The sequence below is a fragment of the Chelmon rostratus genome, chromosome 22, assembly GCF_017976325.1.
Source record: "Chelmon rostratus isolate fCheRos1 chromosome 22, fCheRos1.pri, whole genome shotgun sequence".
NCBI lineage: Eukaryota > Metazoa > Chordata > Actinopteri > Chaetodontiformes > Chaetodontidae > Chelmon > Chelmon rostratus.
The window spans coordinates 5131872-5152723 of NC_055679.1; the positions used below are offsets into that span (position 1 = coordinate 5131872).

The 20852-nt window shown below is 43.5% G+C and overlaps 1 protein-coding gene across 1 annotated transcript in view; it reads left to right on the forward strand.

The window, feature by feature from the left end:
* ano2b (anoctamin 2b) overlaps window positions 1–12836 on the forward strand; it is a 52721-nt gene extending 39885 nt beyond the window's left edge. The window contains exons 25-26 of the mRNA XM_041963671.1: window positions 9948–10053; window positions 12344–12836. Of these exons, the coding sequence (XP_041819605.1) occupies window positions 9948–10053; window positions 12344–12733 (496 nt within the window). The 3' untranslated portion in view covers window positions 12734–12836. The remainder of the gene's footprint in view (window positions 1–9947; window positions 10054–12343) is intronic.
* The last annotated feature ends 8016 nt before the right edge of the window (window positions 12837–20852 follow it).

Consider the following 20852-nt stretch of genomic DNA (forward strand, 5'->3'; position numbering starts at 1 on the left):
TCCTCTGTCTTGTTATAGATTATAACTTTGACCTTACCAAATACATACTCTACCTCAGTTTCTGTATCAACAACAAATAACTACCGATTAAATGCTTATTCCATTGCTAGTATTCATGTAATTTGACCAAAGGATGTCTCTCTTTTATCTGTTCATGGAGCTGATGTCCATCTCCAGCTGAACTTTCCCTTTCCCTTCAAACCTTTATTCATATCAAGAAACCTTTTGAGTAACATTTGCATTTTCTTACATTCACACTGGAAGCTATACAGAACAATCACAGCCTTTCACTGTTTACCGTCACCAGAAACGCTGAAAGCTTTTGCACTTGAGGCACAGTCTTTCCGTTTCGTGCCATAAAGCAAACCTCTGTTTTATAGATAGCAGAGAAAGCAATAAATCAGGCAAGGCGGCAGAAATAAAGGCATAGCTGGCCCTGTATCCAAAATGTTCCTCTAAAGTGAGTGTAGTTGGAATTGAGATATCAGCTTTTGCTACATATAATAATGCATCATCTGCATAAAGCAACATTTAGTGTTTTATACTCAGTGACTTGTATATAGTCTCCAAATATAAACAAAGTGGGAAATCATGAGCAAACTTAAATGGTTGATCCGAATTCCACTAACTTCAGCCAAACCTGTATGGCTAGGTTGCACATATGCAGGTGATCAAGAAAAAAATATTTGCACTTGCAAAAGTATGCACTTTTACACTGGAGCAAAAATTAAAGCGCTTAGTGCCCACATTCCAGGTGATTAAAGGGATCAAGTAATAAAATGTACAAGTTTGAGTGTCAGATGGGCTGGAGTTGATGACTCAAGTAGGAGGAAGAGGGAGAGTATCCTTAGTTCTTTTGAAAAAGCCGTGTTGCCATCTTGGTCCCCGTGGCAACCACCATATGACACAAACCAATTAGACAACGAGTGAGGAAGTAGCATTTTTCAGTTGGAGATGCAAATGCAGTTAACGTTGATGTACAAATCTTCACGCAAACAGCATCAAGCCAGTTTAAGTCCTGAGACGACGAGGACGAATGGGACAGATACTGTCACGACACCAATTAAGCTTGATGTTAGTAGCCTCAAAAGACAGTGCCCTATTGTATCTACTATGCATTTTCGCGCATGCCAGTGGCAAGCATCTCTTTCATAATATCAATATAAAGCGCTGTAGATGAAAAGGTCACGGGCCCGCGCCCACAGAGGCCGACCTGCTGTTACATAAGACGGCAAAGAATGACAGTGCAAGAATACAGTCTTTGTGCCAGTGTGGTGCGGTACGTCACGTCTCAAACACGATGAGATATCGTAGGCTTTGAATGCTTATAGGCATGAATAAGGCGGGAAGATGTTCCAAGAAGGGGGGGTGTGTGGCTACAGTGTGTGAAGTGCCGTACAGTGTATGTACAGGCTGTGTCTAGGCAGCGTATTAGCCGCTTATGCTGTGGACAGCGCCTCCAGGCTTAGAGCAAATGATTCAACTCTGTAACTCAGAGCATGTCAGATGCTCCAGACAGTTAATTTCTTTCTTTTTCTCCCTGTCTTTTTGACCCAGTTAATTTGGGGGCCCCAGTTGTGTGGATGAATGGACGAATGAGGATGTCAAGCAGGGAACGGAGAGATGAAGGATAATATCATTGAACAGAGGATCAGATAAAGCTGCAGACAGGGAAGCATGGAACAATGTAGAAACAACAAAAAGGGAAGGAAGGACGGGAGAGGCGCTGTAGTTGATGATGGATGGATGAATGGATAAACAGATGGATGGTGTGATAGAGGCCAACCACTGAGGTATTAAATCTTTAATTACATTTAAAAACAGCAACGTGAGGAACTTGAAGACAGTTTCTGCATCGGTGGGCAGAGCATCACTGTACATCGCTGCAGTCATGTTTTCTCTACTGTATTCCCACTGCTAAACGAGTGCTAAATAAAAACGTGGGTCAAGTATGAGTCCTCCGGATGGTTAAGATTTATAATAGTTGCCACTGTCAGGAAAACTTTGTTTCAGGCTTTCTCCAGAGAAGAAGGATCTTTTAGGACCCAGTCCAAATGATAGGTTAACCGATAAGACCATCACACAGATATCTCGTAGCCTTTAGTGACCTCTAGCATTATAAGCCACCTGATTGGATATAAAGGAAAAAAATCAACAACAAATCGTGTCAGCTTCACATTAACTTACTTTAGGATGCCCTGAAGAATAGTTGTAAATGTGAAAATATCCAACATATGGTCTGTGATCCGCTATCTTCATCTTGCTGTTAAAAACAAGCCTTTTTAATGATGCGTGTAATCAGCAGGCAAGGAAAACAAAAGGGATTATGGAAAACTTGGTCCCGATTTAAAGAAAAAATACAACAGCTCTTTAAAGAAAGTTTCAGATTTAAAGGCTTTAAAGCAGGGCTCCAGCACACAGCTGGAAGGGCGTTGCTCTTTGCCCTTTGTTGCACAAACTTGTTCCACACAACAGATTTCTGATGATTTCAGTGGTCATAACTTGTTATATACACAACCCAGATTCCAAAAAAGTTGGGTCACCGTATGAAATGTAAATAAAAACTGAATGCAACTGTGAACTGTGTGTAGAGACGGTTTTACAAAGTGATCCTGAGCCCATGTAGTAACATCCTTTATAAAATCATGTGTTCACAAAGTGGTGAACCTCGCTCCATCCTCGCTTGTGAACCACTGAGCCTTTCCAGGATGCTCCTTTCATGCCCAATCATAATACAATCACCTGTTACCAATCAACCTGTTTACCTGTGGAATGATCCAAACAGGTGTTTTTGGAGCGTTCCACATCTTTCCCAGTCTTTTGTTGCTCCTGTCCCAACTTGTTTGAAACGTGTTGCTGCATCAAATTAACATACATATTTGTTTTATACAGTGTCCCAGCTGTTTTGGAATCAGGGTTGTGTCTGTACAGCATGTTAAATTCAAACTGGCCAGAAACGTACTCTAATACCTTCTATTGAATAAATATTGAACCCTTACCAGTCCTGACTGTCATTTGCTCCCTTTTCTGAGCACTCCACCTTCTGACATGTGCTGACACCAGTTACATTTAAATTCACGTTATATTCAGCCAGAAACTTTAGTTATTGAAAGAAAACAAAGAATACTTTGACAACATGAACAGATAAATTAAGGGTAATAAAAACAAGAGACAGAACAAGTTAACCACAAACGTGATTAGTCGGCTTGATATGTCGCAAATATGATTGTCTCCTCATGGACAAGAGTTTGAAGGTAATTATGATAGCGGGACTTTTAGGCTCCTACTGCTTCATGTCAAGACAGAGCTTGTTCCCTGAGCTGACAGGAAGTTGGCTGTAGTTACACTCTTATCACCAGGAAGTCAAGTGAGGGCCAAGGAGTTATGCTATCCCTCACAGGGATACATTGTCTGGGTGCCATATCCGCTTCTAATTAAAGGAAATCCATTGAGAAGATGTCAAGAAATTTCACTAAAAGCCCAAAATGTCAACCCCACGGTGGCGCTAGAGGTCCCCTCAGGTGGGCCGAGAATGTCTGTATAACATTTCATGACAATCCATTTCACAATTATTGAGATATCTCAGTCTTGACTTATTTTACCATCCTGCTGCTAGCAAGGCTAAAAATCAGGAAAAAGCAGGTCAACACAGGGTGACCATACGTTCAAACACCCAAACCGGGGCCCGTGAGTGTATCGCGTGTTCATGCACACACACACATACGCGCAAATGCACGCAACATAGGTGTTTTCATCAGGATGGGGCACCATTATATCAGCACTTAGCACACCTACCGAGCACACATTTCAGCACCATGGAAAACATCTCTTCAGCATGACAGCTAACCATTAGCCTGCTGACAGGTTCTGTCATCACATCCTGTGACTCACAGGCTAGCAGCGCCGCCGCCGCATTGATTGATACATATGCACACAAATCAGTGTTGAATACAGACGTGTATTGGGTTAGGTATTAACAAGTAGCACAGGACATAATAAACATCTATGAAAGAGCTGAAAACAATTATTCTAATTATTATTTCAATAGTGGTGAAAGCTGGGACAATTTGGTAGCGAATGAAAACATTCCTTTTAGTGTTTTACAGATATTTGTCAGGACTCAGGACCCCCCAGCTTGAAACCGGGACAGTCCCAGACAAACCGGGACATCTGGTCCCAGTAAATTAACACTCACTTTCCAGAACAGAGCATTGAGACACAAGAACACTCAGAGTTTAGTGACAGTGGGATCAGTGGGGTACGATATATTGTTCATGACTAATCGTGCGGGCCTTTTCATGGTCAGCTGTGGGACATCGCAGTAAGAAATCGTCTCATTCCCAAACGCTGCAAATGAGCTGACAACGTCTAAAAACATCAGCATCTGTGAGACGGAAGTTTCTTAAACGTGGAGCACTAAGGTTGTTATATTGATACCTGCTGACAAAGAAGTCCAGTTTTAGGGATGTTTCATTAAATTTCTCCCAAACTGCTCCTGTGAAACCTGACCGATGGGGCAGCGTGGTCACTGAGCCGTTATCTGTCAGGGACTAACCTGGAACACGTTGAGGTGGAATTTTTTGGAGTTCAGTGTTTTTCTCCTCTTGTTTCTCGCTCTGCACCCAGACAGGGGGAAGTCATAAACTGCAGAGGGATGGAAGCGTTTTTGGATCAGAGTACGAAACTTGCCAGACCTGTTGTCACCGTTCTCGGCTCTTAACAATTCTGGGAAAAGAGGAACACAGAGAGCTCGAGATGATGGGGGGGGGGGGGGGGGGGGGGAACAAAACAGTGGGAAAGAACAAACAGAGTGTGTGGAAAAAACACAGACAAGTGAAAGACAACACTTAAACACACACACATGTTCTTCAGCACAACAGATTCTCTTGTTTTAGGCCACGGGTCTCACTCTAGCGTTACCTGACTGCGGCCACGCTGTGCGATCAGGGGTTAGTGTGTTTTAAGGATGGGAATGGTCTGACCCTTGTTTGTCTGTAAATTTATTCCTGGATCCCAGGAGGCTCTGTATTGGCAGCAGGAACTCTCAGTCACACACACACACACACACACACACACACACACACACACACACACACACACACATACACACACACAAGTCCCTCACATACTAACCATAATCTCATTTAGAGGTCTTACAGACGAATATTGAGTTAGATGCTCCGGTTGCTGCCGAGCTGCACTATCATAACCAAACATGGAGCGTCTAGAAAACACACACACACACACACACACACACACACACATACACACACACAAACACACACATAGGATAAGAGAAAGAGTGGGAAAAATATTCTTTGAGAGTGATATTTGAATTCCGCCCGTGCAAGTTCAGTTGAGTGTGTCGTGACGGGGGGTCTTGTTTTACACTTCAGCTCACACTTGAAATTGATCCACAACAAAATACTGTAAAACGCCGATGAGCGAGTGAGAGAAAGATGAATAGATCAAAGAGAAACGAGAGGGAGAGAAGAGTGGACTCTCACAGGCAGCATTCCTCGCTCATGACTGTATAAGGAGAAGGAATCAGACACCATAAGACCCCATAGCACACACACAACGCTCACACACACACACACATCTCGCCCTCCTTCTCTGTTATTTCTATACTGCTCGTCAAGTAGAGACAGCTCAATTAGGCCATTTTATCTATTTTGCTGTCAGAGGGGTTTTTGTCTTTGAGCCGTCACATTAAACCTGACATGTTAAACTGCTGAGTGTTTACAGTAAAGGGCAGTTTCCAGCGTGACTCACTCAGTGTGATTCTCTCACAGTTCATTAGAAAATATTTCAAATTCTTCGAATCTATAATTGTAACAACTTTACCTGCTCGAACAGGTGGGAGGGCTTTGGTTTGTCATCGCGGCAGGAAAAGCACACACGCGACGCAGGAATTGTCGGTTACTGTTTGAAAGCTAAGAGCTGTTTCGCAGCTTCCTCTTGACACGTGCTGCTTATGCTCCGGTACGTGGTCCCTACCTCACCTGCGCACCGTTATTGGCTACAAACCCACCTGGGGCTACAAATGCACTGCCCAAAGGTTGCAGCCCGGAAACGTCCCAAACAGCAAAATAAGAAGAAAATAAGAAAACACAGTCAATACCAATACCAGCACCCTGAAACTGAAGCTGCTAAATGGAATTCAGCCATATTTTTTATGCTTTTCCCTTTGTGACATGTCTACATGTCATTAGTGGAAGAGCCTATTGCTTGACTGGATTTGGATTGATAGGAGGCGGTGCTCAGCTATTGGTTGAGACATGAAAACGACCTGCAGAATGCACTTGACTAGCAAAAAATATCACATAGACACCTTTCTCACTCTCAAGACTGACTCAGGTCCGCTTTATATGAAGCTGTAGCCATGAATATGAAGCAAGTTAGCTTAGCACGTGACTGGAAACAGCTAGCCTGGCTCTGTCTGAAGGAAATAAAATCTGCTTATTAGCACTATTAAAGTTCACTAAATTACGTCTTACATGTCAACAACAGGGACAAGTTCCTGCTCCCAGTCGAGAAGTGGTCTGGCATGTAGCCCCCATAAAATGTCAGGCATGGCAGCGTGCAAGCCAAGACAAAAATACATTTGAAAAATGTAACAATAAGAGGAAGAGCATATTAGTCCACCAGCCCAGTCCAACGAGGCAAATACCTCCCAATCTAAAGTCACTGTGTCACCATTGCTTTTTAAATAGTAACTTTGCAGAGACAATGGTTCAGATTCTTGTTTGCTTTTCAGACAGACTGCGACAAACACAGATCTAAACCATTTCTGATAGACGGTTGGCATCTGCTGGGGTCAGCAGTGCTCTGGTTCTCTGACTCAGTATGGGTTGCATCCCTTCTTGGCTTTTCTTTCTGTTGACCATGCAGTAAAAACGACAAGCAGGCAGCTACAGTGGAAATAGATTTACACGTGTTGTGTTTGCTGATGTTCCTCGCCTCCCTGTGCTCCGCGCTCGTCGTGGCTTAATTGCCTCTTCTTCCATGTTTGGCACAGAATTTTTCATCTTGATCCTGTTGATTTTCTGTCTTTTTGTTGGACCGCAGGGATTTCCTCTTATTATCTTACTCGACTCTGTCTGATGTCTATCTTTATGCCCTAAATGCACTAACTGAACCTAATGCTACGCCTATCTAGAGCCATAGCTCCCCATAATGTAGATCTCTATCTATAAATCCCTGTCTCTTTTATCTGTTTCTATATCTGTACTGTAAGTGGTTTGGGAGGATGCGTTCTTCTGCCTAAAGATGTCCTCTGGAGTAACAATGAGATGGATTGTCTCCCAGCTCTTGCCTTGAAAGGAATGCTATATGTTGTACTTTGCATCCCACAGGAAGTGGCTGACTGTTTGTGAAGATGGAGCCTGAAAGTACAGTCACATAAAGCTATCCTTCATCCCACTCCTCTCTTCAGCTTAAAGGCATGAATACAAAAGAAAGTGTTTGACGAACTGAAACATATCTGTATAGGGTTTGTCCTGAAATATCACCGTGTGGTCTATACTGTGGTCCCCTCACAGTGCAGTTGAAGGCCTTAACTCAAAATAGCTTCATTTTCCAAGAAAAAAACGACAACGTTAGAATGCCAGCAGTGCTGACGTGTCACCACAAGGTCTTTCTGATGGATCTCTGCTCTTATTAGCAAACCCTGGCCTTGAAATAATCTGAAATTGCTGCATGTGTTGACATCAGACCACTGCTGAGAAATCTATCAATCAGCACAATAACGTGCAAACACTGGATGAGTGCAGTTAAATAGTTACTGTACACATGAACCCCAAAGTTGAGGGTCTCACCCTCTTTATGAAAGCCTCTTTACGTTGTTTAGGAGTGATTGCATCCAACAGGAAACCGCTTCGTCAAACTTTGCCATCAGCTTGGATTTGTCCTGTAAGGTCCACAATAACTTTTACAAGATGCTTGTCCATAAGTGTTTATTTTTTCTCATCGTTCCTTTTTAGAGAGCGGTCAGTGACAGAAAACAACAAAACACCAAAGGTTTTCTCCTTCAAGCCGAGAAACTCCCACGCCTCCTTAATACGTCTGCATCTCAGGCAGCCCGGCTCCTACTTGGCACCGTTTTACTCTGCTCTCTGATGTTTTCTTGTTGCGCTGCAGCCACGGTGCCTGAACTGTCCGACTGCCACGGGTTACATTACTACTCCATGTTCTCCTTTTTATGGCCTGTTACAGTCTGCTAATGCAGCACTCGCACCAGATCTGCAGTCTGTGAAACAATTCATGCACCGACACAAGAATCAGCTGGCTCGGTGCGTGGGAGCGGCCTGCCAGCGACAAATGAGGGAAATCTTTGGTTCAGTGATGCTGAAGCAGTTCATTTTCAAGCAAAACCGCAAAAGTGTGACCAAATCTATACGATGACCTAATTTTACAAATCAAACACTGGCTCAAGTATTTATATGTGTTGGATCATCCTGTCACTCAAGACTTGAACTGAAACTAGACTTCACATTACTCTGGTTACCAAAACAGACATACAGCTGATTCATGCTGTCTCTCTCTCTCTTTCTTTTCTCTCTTTCTCTGTTTTTTCCTTCCATTCTTCCGTCTCTATTCCTTTCTCCTTTCCTCTCGTCTCTCTCGCCGACTCCTTGTCCTCATTTTAGACCATCCTCCGTTAGCTCAACATGTGGTTCAGATTTTCTGCTGTTTGTTTTGCCAGCACAATTAAGACTGTTTACTACAAAGAAAACAAAAGAAAGGAATCCTAGTAAAGTTTATTGCACTTTGAGTCCGAGCGCAAAGCTTAGCGGAGGAGCCGTTTGTCTTAATGACGCTAGATCTCAGCCAGGTAAGGATAAATCAGGGGGGGGTCACAAGATGATGACCAATAGTGGAGGAGGACAGTTGGTGGAGATTCTCACTGCAAGTCAGACATCAGAACAGCGTAGAGAATCCAGTAAATTTCTAAAATAAGTCACAATAAGTCCCGCACAGACTCCTGATTGAATATCATCAATAAACACAATTAATACAGTCAAAAGGAAACCATGTAACAAGCACAAATATCAAGGGAAAACAACCAAATCACATTAACAAAATCAGGCAGGTAAAACGATCTCCGAATCAAACTCTACTCTGCTCTCCCAGCGATCACCTGTCAATCAAACAGCGTGGGATGTGACCTCCCTGCATTATCAGTTTGTTAAGTTTGTGTTCCTATAGGAAGTGCTCTGTTACCGCTCATGCTAACTGCCCACTTGATTCCAAACAAAGCTTATTTAGATATTCTTATGCCATTGACGGTTGTCCGTCCATCTGTACGAATGTACGTCCAACTTGCCTCTTGGCACAAATGTCCATTTGGGTGCAAGGACGAACTGATTAGATTTTGGTGGTGTAAGGTCACTGTGGTCACCACGCAAAGCACAGTTTTGCTCAAGAATGCCTCATACGATAAAATGATGACATTTTATATCCAAAAGGTCAAAGGGCAACTTCACTGTGATGTCTTAATGTTCCGCAGAAACACTTTTCTGGCCATTATTTAACTCCATCACTCAGAAACAGAAGGAGAGATTGGGACCATATTTCACATTTGGTCAGATGCTGAATTGGTGACACTAATCCTGGGCGTCCACCTTGAAACTGTGCTGATTGTAGAGATCTTCTGTGCTGCCGGGTTGAAGATGTGTGTGAAGCAGCCATGTTTTACAGTCTCCATGTTTGAAGCATTGTCGTCCACCACAAGCTCATTGGTTCTGCTGATATTGAGCTTGAGGTGATTGTTGTTGCACCATGTGATGAAGCTCTCTATCAGTCCTCTGTGCTCCTCTGGAGAAACAGCCTCTAAGTGAAGACAGCGTGTTTCTCACTGGAAGTTATTCACTCAAATACACGCCGATATAGTGACTACATCTATTTTTAACATCCACGCTATATTCATGTATGTGTTGTTCTAGGTATAAAGACTACAGGGAACCCCCCTGGTCTCCGGACGCGTACACGTTCTCCAAACAGTACTGGTGTGTCCTGGCTGCGAGGCTGGCCTTCGTCATTCTGTTCCAGGTATGAGCTCACTGAGTTTGGTTCATAAGCAAATGCTAATTTCAATAAGCTCATGTTTCTGGGGTCCAGACATTTAATGCATAACTTTTGTTTTTTACAACCTGGACCTTATTTGTAGCATTAAATATGCCCATTGACTCAACCAGACAACTTTGGTGGCATTTGGAGTCGTTTTGAAGAAATTAGCCCCAGAGGAGCGGCGCGTATATCCGTATAATGCGAGTTCTCGGGGCATCCATGTGCAGCCTCTATATAACGCAGAATCTGCGGCGAAACTCGTTCATATTCCAATATTTTGTTCTGATATGCTGGTGCTATTCCCCTCTGAGCCCGTGGTGGCATGTTATCAACATCCAGTGTCTCTAGACAACTACCTCTGACGTGGATGATGTCATTACCGAACGCCGGGCACTGTGAGCAGCCAGCCACAACACGGCTGACTCTGCGATGGTCGGCTATGAATACGCAATAATGAACCATAGCTGTGCCAGACTACAGCTAAACTGGCCGACCGCCGGCTCAGAGGGGAATAGCACCAGCATATCATAACAAAATATTGGAATATGAACGAGTTTCGCCAGATTATGCGCTATATAGAGGCTGCGCATGGATGCCCCGAGTACTCGCATTATACAGATATACGCGCCGCTCCTCTGGGGCTAATTTCTTCAAAACGACTCCAAATGCCACCAAAGTTGTCTGGGTGAGTAAATGGTCGTATTTAATGCTACAAATAAGGTCCAGGTTGTAAAAAACGAAAGTTATCCTTTAAGTCCATTTAAAAATGCAACAACAATAGAGAGAAGGACGCAGTACAAAGATAGAGTCAAAATAATTAATTACTACTACAATGTGCAAACACATGATCAGAATTTTTCCAATACATTTGTTACTCTGTAGTGTAGTTACAGGTAGACTCTGGGATTTGCATTGATAGGTTTCATGTGTTGATGTTTCATTTTAGTGGTGTTCTGTTGAATTTAACAGACTTGTATAATAAAAGATTAAGTTATTGTATGTGCATTTGTGTGGGCCAGTCTTTCCTAATTAGGTGGATTAGCTGTACTCTCATCATGATCGGGAACATTACCAGATGCCTTAGCCAGTTAGCGACCAGCTCATTTGACAAACAGCTCTTTCTTTCTGTCCGCCTGCACGCCTCACTCACACATGTCTACTAAATGTCCTTCACAATTCAAGAAATCTCTCACAGTGACTACGATGCACAAAACAGTCCAGTTTTTGCCCTCATTCCAAAAAACATTCCTTCTAAGCTGTTTGCACGGCTAATGAAAATGAATATTCTACTAGTATTCCCGCTTACATACAGCATACTCCACACAGCCTCCCTCCTTCATTGCTTCAACCAACTTCTTGAAAAGGTCAGTGTTGTGATATTTGTGCCTATCCATAAACCTGTCGATATCCGAGTTTTTCATCAAAGTCAGAAATGTGGGCTGTTCTTCTGTGCATACCTCTTTTTCCAGATGTGCTGTCCAGAGAATGTTCCTAAAGCCCCAGTAATATCGGCATTTCCACCACCTTAATTGGAAAATGCTCTATTCAGACCTGATTCCAAATATCCAAATGGAATAAATAAAACTCAGAATATTAGTGTGCATGAAAACGTAGTCTCTTAAGTTTCTAGATCAGAGGCTTTCCACCTGTGAGGCTTGAGAAGGCATGGTGTGAGAGATGTGAGGCACGTTAGTCAAGGTTGGGCCTGGACTGGCCTCTTCAACCCACCTCCATGAGGTGAAAGGGCCAGGTGCATGCCAGCGTTACGTCCGAATAAGTGAAAAAAGACACTCATTATAACTGCAGAACTTGCCTGAGAATCATCATGTTTTTAAGTTTTTTTCAGTGTGAAAGGGACAAAGTGATAGTTGTCTGTACATCCGTGGGTACATTGCTAACTGTTAATTGCTAATTCTGCATCCTTTTAAAAGTGGCAATTTGCCAAAATGTAAATAAATATTAGCTAAAAAACAGGGATAAAGTCGCAGGCGATGGCATACCTCACTGAGTTTATGGCAACATTATGCATTCAGTTGTCATCCTGCAAAGCCAATAAATTATGATATTAATTATGATGATATTAATGAATACTTCGGGGATGTTAAAGGTGTCTTACATGTTGCATTATCACTGCATTTTCTAGAATGCAGTTTGTCAGATATCAAATGAGTTCTGTTCTAAATTCAAAGGACTCAAAAGAAATTTAATTTTTTTCTGCCACATAGCCATCCGTCCTTCCCTCTCTCACACTTCTCTTCTCTCCATCCTCCAGAATCTGGTGATGTTCCTCAGCCTCGTGGTCGCCTGGGTGATCCCCGACGTTCCCAAAACCATCGTGGAGCAGCTCAAACGGGAGAAGAAGCTCCTGGTTGACGTCTTCTTACGGGAAGAGAAGGAGAAATTCCAGCTCATCCAGAGCCTCTTCTCCAAGGACGCCACCCTCCACCCGGGCGGCAGCGTGCTCCACCCGAGCCAGGGCCCCCCCATCCCGGGCCGCTACAGCACTCTACCCTCAGGCCCGATGCAAGGCTTGGCCAGTGACAGAGGAGGAGGAGAAGGGCCGAGGGCGAGGTGTAGGGCTGCCAGTTTCAGCCAGTTCACCAGGAAGATTCCGCCGTCGCCCCGAAACGAAAACGAGAACTCGAGACACACGGCGGTGTGACACCCACAACACACACCTGCAGGGGTGCTGCAGCCGGGCCTCGGGACTGGCGGACATGTTGCTCGGGTGATTCGTCTTTGCCTGTGTCTTTTGTGTCCTGGTGTGTGTGACACAGTAATGCTGTGATGAAACGAAACCACAGAAACTAAGTTGAATTCATTGGTCTCGGTGTGCGGGATGTCCACACCGGTTGAATGGCTGTCTGTGTGTCGTTCCTCCATGCACCGACTGTTCACCTAATGAAGCGTTAGAATTTTTACTTTTTGGTAAAAAGAAATTATTTAGCGAGGCACACTTGCTTCATAGCGTAGTCAAGCAATAATTACTGTATTAGGCTGAAGAAGTGAATATTACAAGCAGCTGGAAGAAAGTGAGATAAAGAAGGACTTTTAACTGACGGACAGATTCAACACGAACACACTGATGGACGTCGCGGCTCATTGCTCGGGCGGGGGACTGACAGAATTCTCTGCTTTACGCGCTTCTGCTCTCTATGTGTTCTTATTTTTAACAGAATTTGTAGCAGATACAACATTCCACATTTTCTTCACTCCTCACCACATGGTACTGAAAGCACACGTGGGCCTGCTGGACAAGCAGCTCGTTTCCTTCACACCATTTACTGTGTTCCAGCCGGTTCCTCTGCGTAGAGAATCCACTCCACACTGTAGTTGTATAAATAGATGATCTGTGAACCAAACGTGTCTCCTGTTAGCCATGTGGACTTCTACAGCTGCGGCAAACTCCACTTGCTATCCTCTCAGTGCAAAGAGCGAGTGGGAGTGAGCTTGAAATGATCTCACTCCTTCAAAGGAACAAATACCTGATCAGCGAATACCAGACTGCACTCTGACATCCCTGGAGGTGAGCAACGAATCTGAATTCCTACTGCCCAAATAGAAGAGCTGTATCGCACAGAAAAGAAGTCACTGGTGTCACGCCGCCTCTGCCAGCCATGTTGGAAATCTGCAGCTATTGACTGTCAGCTGATTTTATTTTGTACATCTGGGCCATATGTTTCCGACTGTGAGCCGCTTCATCACTGATATCTGATTGATTTTGTGTTTAGCTAATTTCAGCGTATTAGCTAGCGAACATACTATCTGGCCTAACTATCACTGTTTACTGTAGCTGTTAACGACTTATTAGCGTACTAATTAAATTAGCTTTTGTATGTTGGAGTCAAACTGAACTTCTTGTGTAAGGAAATATAGACGTACTGATACCGCAGCTGATGTGTAGAAGTTTCCATTTTTCAAGAAAATTACAAAATAGCTTTTTGACGTGTTAGTGGAGACTAGTTCACTGATATTTGGGGGGCAGTGTTGCTAGGAGACACGTTAACTTCCTTGGTTTCACCACTTTTTTTTTTTTTTTTACAACCCTCTATGGTGCTGATCAACTACTATTAGTGATCAGATTTAGTGATTAGTGATCTGTCCCCTGATTGTGGGCCACGGGCCAAACACCTGCTGTATTGTAAGATGCAAAATGGTACCCAAGTCCCCTGAACTGATGACTGACCTGTTGTGCTCAGATGATTGAAATAATTAATCAATTAAAATTATGGAGCCGACAGATTTACAAAACAGTAGAAACAGCAGTTTTTTTAATCACGTTTTCATTTTTTTTCCAACGGTTAATATTTTAGAGGCCCGTTGTTTTCACACCTATAGTTTGTTTGCTCTGGTACGAAGCCGATGAGTTGGTGAAGTTGGTGCGTTTCCCCCCTTGGTTCGGTTTCTTCAAAACCAAAATGCCGCACCGCAAATCATATGAAAACGTTCACTCATTGGTCAGATGCGTCTGGGGCGGGAGCAAGAACATAAACACAGGAAGCAGGCCCTGAAGGCGGTCAACTGGCCGAATACAACGTGCTGCATTGCACTAGTCCAGGTCCAACCTTGACCAATGCCTCAGCTAGCTGCTAACTGTTGAATTCGTTCATCTACGTCCCCTGATACAAAGCACACCTGGTTACAGAGCTGTTTGGCTCAGACTTGCAGGATAGTCTACGACGGGCATGTCCAAACTATTCCTGGAAGGGCCATGTGGCTGCAGATTTTCATTCCAACCAAGGAGGAGCAGACCAGGCTGGATTTAATCAGCTGATCTCAGTCTTCAGCTGATAATCAGGTAACCTCTTGACTGGTTGGAACAAAAACCTGCAGCCCCATGGCCCTTAGTGGAAGAGTTTGGACATGCCTGGTCTAGGAATTGAATCAAATAGAGGTTGGACCATCTTCCCACCACACACAACCTGCTCTAAAGTTCGTTTGGTGTGAGACCACTCCATAACCGTTTTTGATTCCAGTTCCAGTTTCCAGTTCTTGGTTGACAGCTTTCACGAAAGCCCAAACGAAACGGACTAACCAGGCAAATACACCAGGGTTTGTTTTAGCTGAACCGAGCAGGTTCGGTGTAAAAGCGCCCTTAAATGTATCTTCAGCTGAGCTATAAAAAGCAGCACGTCTTCTTAATATCATGGGTCCAGATTAGGTTTTGGTAAGTGATCAGACTGTCAAACCTCACAACAACAGCTGGTCTGTAAACCTCAGATACCTTTACATGTCAGTCCATCATTCATATCCCAACCTGGAATAGCTAGCATACATAATAATGAGGATCTACAGAGTATAATCACAGATGGGAGTAAATCATGGCTAACAACTTCAGCTCACCACCTTTACTGCCTGTGTGTCCGGTGGAATTTAAGTGATATTACAAACCATTTTTTGTGCCTACAGTAGATGTTGGACTGCTCAAATTACCAATAATGACATTGTAAGACCCAAAAATCCATCCAGCCATCTGTTCTCTGATGCAGAGGGTGCTACAATTGATAAAATGTTGTGGTAATTACAATTTTGAACAAATAAGTAATAATAAACAACACAAATAACAAGTGAAACACTGTTTTCTTAGCAAAACTGAATTTTAATTTCAGTTCAACTTTCACCATGGATGCATCAAGAGATCTGGAGATATGGTGAGGAAGTGTCAGTCTTGCTGCCTTGTTGGCCAGCTACTGAGTGGATGCCATCTAGGATCACCATATCCAGTTCTCGTTGGTGTTCGCCTGCTGACATGCTGTAAACCTCCCGCACTCTTTCAGAGACCTTTTAATTGCTCTCGCATTTCCAGCCCAACACAAAACACAACATCAGTTCGGGCTCAGTGACAGACTTTAACTTTAAGTGTATTTACATGCATTGTAGGATAAGGAAGTTGTGATGGTGACGTTCAAGAAGAGAAAATGTCCATCCTTACCTGAGACGTACTTTATGTAAGCCGGTGTAGAAGTTCTGAATACATGACTGTTGGATTATGAAATCATTTTTACATGCTGTGTGATCTGTTTGCTTTTATCTCATTGGTCTTTTCTTTGTATTTGTTTTATTTCTCGGCCGGTTTTGACCAGGCGGACCTTGTGGGATTACCTGGCCAAAAGAAAAATCCTCAGAAACCAATAAACATCCAAGACTGGAGCAGGCGCTTGCTAAAATGTGGCATTGCAACCAGTTTAACAGCAGCTATTCAGATAACCCTTCATGTACGGACATTGAAACGCTTTTGTTAATGAACATCATATTCGGCATTATCTCAGGTGCCTCTCTCTTCTTGTCAGCCTCTCTAATTGTGGACCCCCTTTATCTTCTGGCTCCAGCTGAGCTGAGAGTAAAGGAAAGCTGTGTCTGGGCTTGGTTCATCTTGCCTGGAAGTGTTGGCAAACGGTGGATCGGGTGCATAAAAATGGCTGCCGGTCAAGGGATGAATCCTGCCAAAACCCTGTTCCCCCTTCCCTTCTGTCCTCTGACCACTCCATCACACAAAGAGTTTTAAAATTTATGACTGTGGCTTTATGATGATACTCTGCAAAAGCTATTCCCTCACATGTATCTGTCACAGTACCAAGTGTTTTCACAGTAGGTTAGAATTAGACTTCAAGTGGGTCGAAGTACCTTTTCTCCCATGAAATGAAGAATCAAGACATCATGTGCGACTGTTTACCAGACATCAAGGTAAATTCACAGTTTTAAGACATCTACCTCTCACCAGCATTTTCAGCTTTAAATCAGTAATCAGTTTTGTGCAGTCATTCATTTTTTTAAATTTTTTTAATTGTAGAATTCAATTTTCCATTCTGTCACCACTAAAGTCTTTAATACACCACGAAAGGAGTGATATCACAATTAAAGGTTGCCATTTTTATGCACTGTGGTCACTGAGCAGCCACAAAGTCATTCAAGACAGCTGGGAGCTTTATCCTGATGGAGAATATGGACAAGAACCTTACTGAACGAGTGGCTGACAGCTGCTGAACAGCATTTACATTCACTGTTCTGCACAGAAACCCTTCAGGCGTCCTCCAGAGTTCTTGAATCAAGAGTTCGAAAGCACTACTTATAGTTTTGGAGCAGCTGTTAAGATAGCAGTGGTTTAGTGTAGGTTAAGCTATAGAAAAAGCAATATGTAACACATTGGATGTGTGTTTTTTTTTTTGTCATATGATGTACTGTGAAAATCCCTAATCTCTTAAAGTAAATGAGTGTATGTCACATTGTATACTATTGAGCTGTGTATTTTTTCTACTAATGTACAGAAAGATTCAACAGTGCATGAATATGTGCAGAGTTTTCTGTGGGCTAGAGCTCATGGAAGTTTCCTAATGTCCCTGAATGCAACACTGACATCATTTCCTGTTTGTAGGTTTAAACTTTGGAGCTGTCTCATGTCTTGTCCTGGGGATAGAAATGTTTGTAGGGAAATGCTAGTGAAACTGTGATTTGGGTTTTGTTTTGTTCATCGGACAACGGAGGAGCATTTCATTCAACATGCGATTTGCTTCATTTTGAACAGGTATGTGGTGAATGTTGGCTGATTAGCAACACTGATTTTGGTGAATTCTGACGTGTTCCCTTATGTTTTGCTCAGTAAACTTTGGAATGAATTTGAATCATTTTCAGCATTACAGATCGTACCCAGCAGATGAACAATGTTTTCACGTTTTATACTATTAGTAAAAGAGGAAAAAGACCCCATACGTCTGACAGTTTTTACAAAGGTGGCATGTAGCAAAGGAAAGAGGGCCTACCTGTGGCCTGCACGCATGTGGTCAAGCTTTCTAAAAGACTTGTGAGTGCCACCTCCTGCTAACATCTGCCATCTAAAGCTAGCTGTTAAGGTAGCTTCCCAATCTTTTTGTTAGACGTGCCCACACAGCCCTGATGAAGTTAAGCACCCCTTCATCAACACCACCAGTCATATTCCAAATGTGGTCATTTTCCTTGATTTTAAACCGAAGTATATTTAACACATATTATAAAAAGAATGAATATTATTGACAATATTTAATAATAATCAGTGGTTAGAGTGTCAGTGGTTAGGTTGTCACTTTGGCAGGAGACGTTTCAACTATTTGTTCATGACTCTCATCTCACTGCTTCAACTGTTGTTGAATCAGTTTTTAGATGGTTGAAATTTTCTGTTCGCTTCCCAAACCAGCTTCCACACACTCTCTATCGCAACATGTAGCATTTTTCTGGTTTTGTTTTACCCTCTGGGTTACAAATACCCCAGGCAGGGAATCACACCTATCAATGTGCTCTAGTGTTTTATGACCTTCTGCCTTTGTGTGTGTGTTTTATATCTTGTTATAGATGTTGTAAAAATGTTCCTTTTTGCAATCTGAGGCCAAAATGGTATGCAATTACAGCGCTCACTGCAGAAAAGTGAGCTGTCGTTTGCACACACACCCCTTTAGGATTGGAGACTACAGTGAGTGTGTATGTGTATGTGTGAGTGTGTGTGAATATCTAGTAGTCTTGGATTTTGCTCTAAACTTGTTCTCGATGGCCAAATTGTCCGTCCTGTCTTCTGGTATGATTATGCCCTTAGCTGTAGTGCTAAAGCTAATTTAACTGGATTTTAAGGTCTAAATCCAGAATGGTGGAGTCCATTACAAGCCTTCACAATCCCTTTCCTTCACGCTCTGTCAGAAAGATAAAATAACATCGGCACATGTCCTTCTTTAGACTGCAGGAAGTGTTTCATTCAACATTTGTACTGCGGAAATACAACATATGTAATCAGGACTGTGTCCAGTCACCAGCTGCTTACAGGACAGGACATGATAGCAGCATTGAGCTCATGATCAACACCAGCTGTTCCGCTGTGGGTGGGGGTCAGGCCAATCGGCATCCAGAATGGGATTCACATTCCCGACGTTGAACCGGGATCGAGCTGGCTGATCCGCCCGTCTCGCTCGTCTTCCAACAGCTTGCGTTGAAATGTGTTCGCCTCGGCGTGGGACCACAAAGCAGCCTTCTGCTGGACCCTTTGAGCTGAACGCGCAGTGAGAACAGGCCTTAATTCAGTCAGCTGTCCCCCGAGAAAAAACAGCCATGCTGTGCTCCGATGATGATGTAACAAACCACAACTTAGCCAAATCCGGACGCGCATCAGATATTCTACGGTCATCAATCTGATCCGTCTGTCTGATCTGAGCATATGCGTGCACTTCCAAGGAGGATTATGTAAGTTGCAGGCTTCGCTATTGTCTATATTTTCTGATCTTTTGATGAGGCCAGCTGACAGGGACCAGATGCACGTAAATACCAGGGTCTCCACAGTCAGACCATAAGATGATGGTTGGTCACACCGCAGTGGGGAATCACACAAACCTGTCAGATAGTAAAAGGAGTACAGGCGAGTAGAAACAGATGCTATAGAAGTCAGACGCAGAGGTGATAGAATGGATATTTTCAGGATGAAGCAGCTGAGGAGGATGAGGTGAAGCCTGTGTCGGGGAGTCCCTCTGGTTTTCTCCTAACTAGGGTAGACCTGGACAAAAGCTGGAAAAAGAGGGAGAAAAGTTAGAGAGAACAAGCACAGTGTGACATGTATTTATAGAGAGAGGGTGGCCAGCATGAAGAAAAATGGCCTAAATGCACTGAAATGCCCCTGCATGCTTTCTCATCACGCTACACTCAGCCCAATTGTGAACATTTAGAAATAACAGTGGACATTTGGGTAGTTTTGCCTTCTGCAGTCGCGTGACAGCTTTGTGTCTTCTAGCCTTGTTCGTGCCGAGCAGGGAGACACAAGTCGCAGGTTTTGGTTTGTAAATATGATGGTTTTCGTTTATCCCAGAAATGAGAGAAGGCAAAGCTGAAGTGAACCTTAACGAGACACTCTGACTCGACTAAACAGGAACAGCAGAAATAACACCAACGATGGCATCCACCTGTGCAAATATCCGCTCTGAAAAGGGTCGACACGCAGCAGACATTGATGGAGAAGAGAGTCATCCTGATGCTGACTGTGTCCTTCAGACGCCATCGCCACAGATGTGTGAGAGTTAAGCCTCATCTGAAGTAGAGAGGAGCAGGTTGGGTGCTGGCAGCTGTTTTTTTTTTAATCCATGTTGCTTTTTCACATTTTCTCCTCAACTGAGCAAAGCCGTCAGTGTCAGGGTCTATGGCATCCAGATTTTACATGGCGCTCCTTAACTATGTGCGGCGATGACTCAAGGCGCAGAGGGAGCGTTCACAGCCACCGCTGCTGATTGGAGTCATCAGGGCCACTAGGAAAACAGCCTTCAGGGTGGGAAAAAAGTCTTCATCAAGCATTTGGAACACAGTGGTGGTGTCAGGGACTCTTTCTACATCATTCTCTTGATTAAACTTTTAGCCACCAAGTGTTTTTCTGGTTTCAATTGAAGTCTCCTCAGGGTAGCAAGGCTTTTGAGGGCTTCTTCATAGAGAAAGGTCTCTGGTTGGGATGTGGGCTTGGATACCTGACTCTTCTCCCACACCTGAAAACGATTGAGCTCCTCCATCGCCCTGCTGATGCCTGAGATCATCTGAGTCAGTCGGTTTGGAGGCTGACCCACAAGCTGAGCATCAAATCTTTTTTGATCCTGCCTGGAACCAACAGGAGGCCATGATCATGACGATGGTCACACCCGCGAGGAGCAGCACAGGCTTCTGTATAACAACAGGGCTAATGCTAGCTGAGCTTAACGGTACAGTTACCAGCATCCAACCGACTGCTAGCCACATTAGCTGTGCAGCATAAAACAGCAAATTCAACAGGCTAACCTACAGATTATACAGTA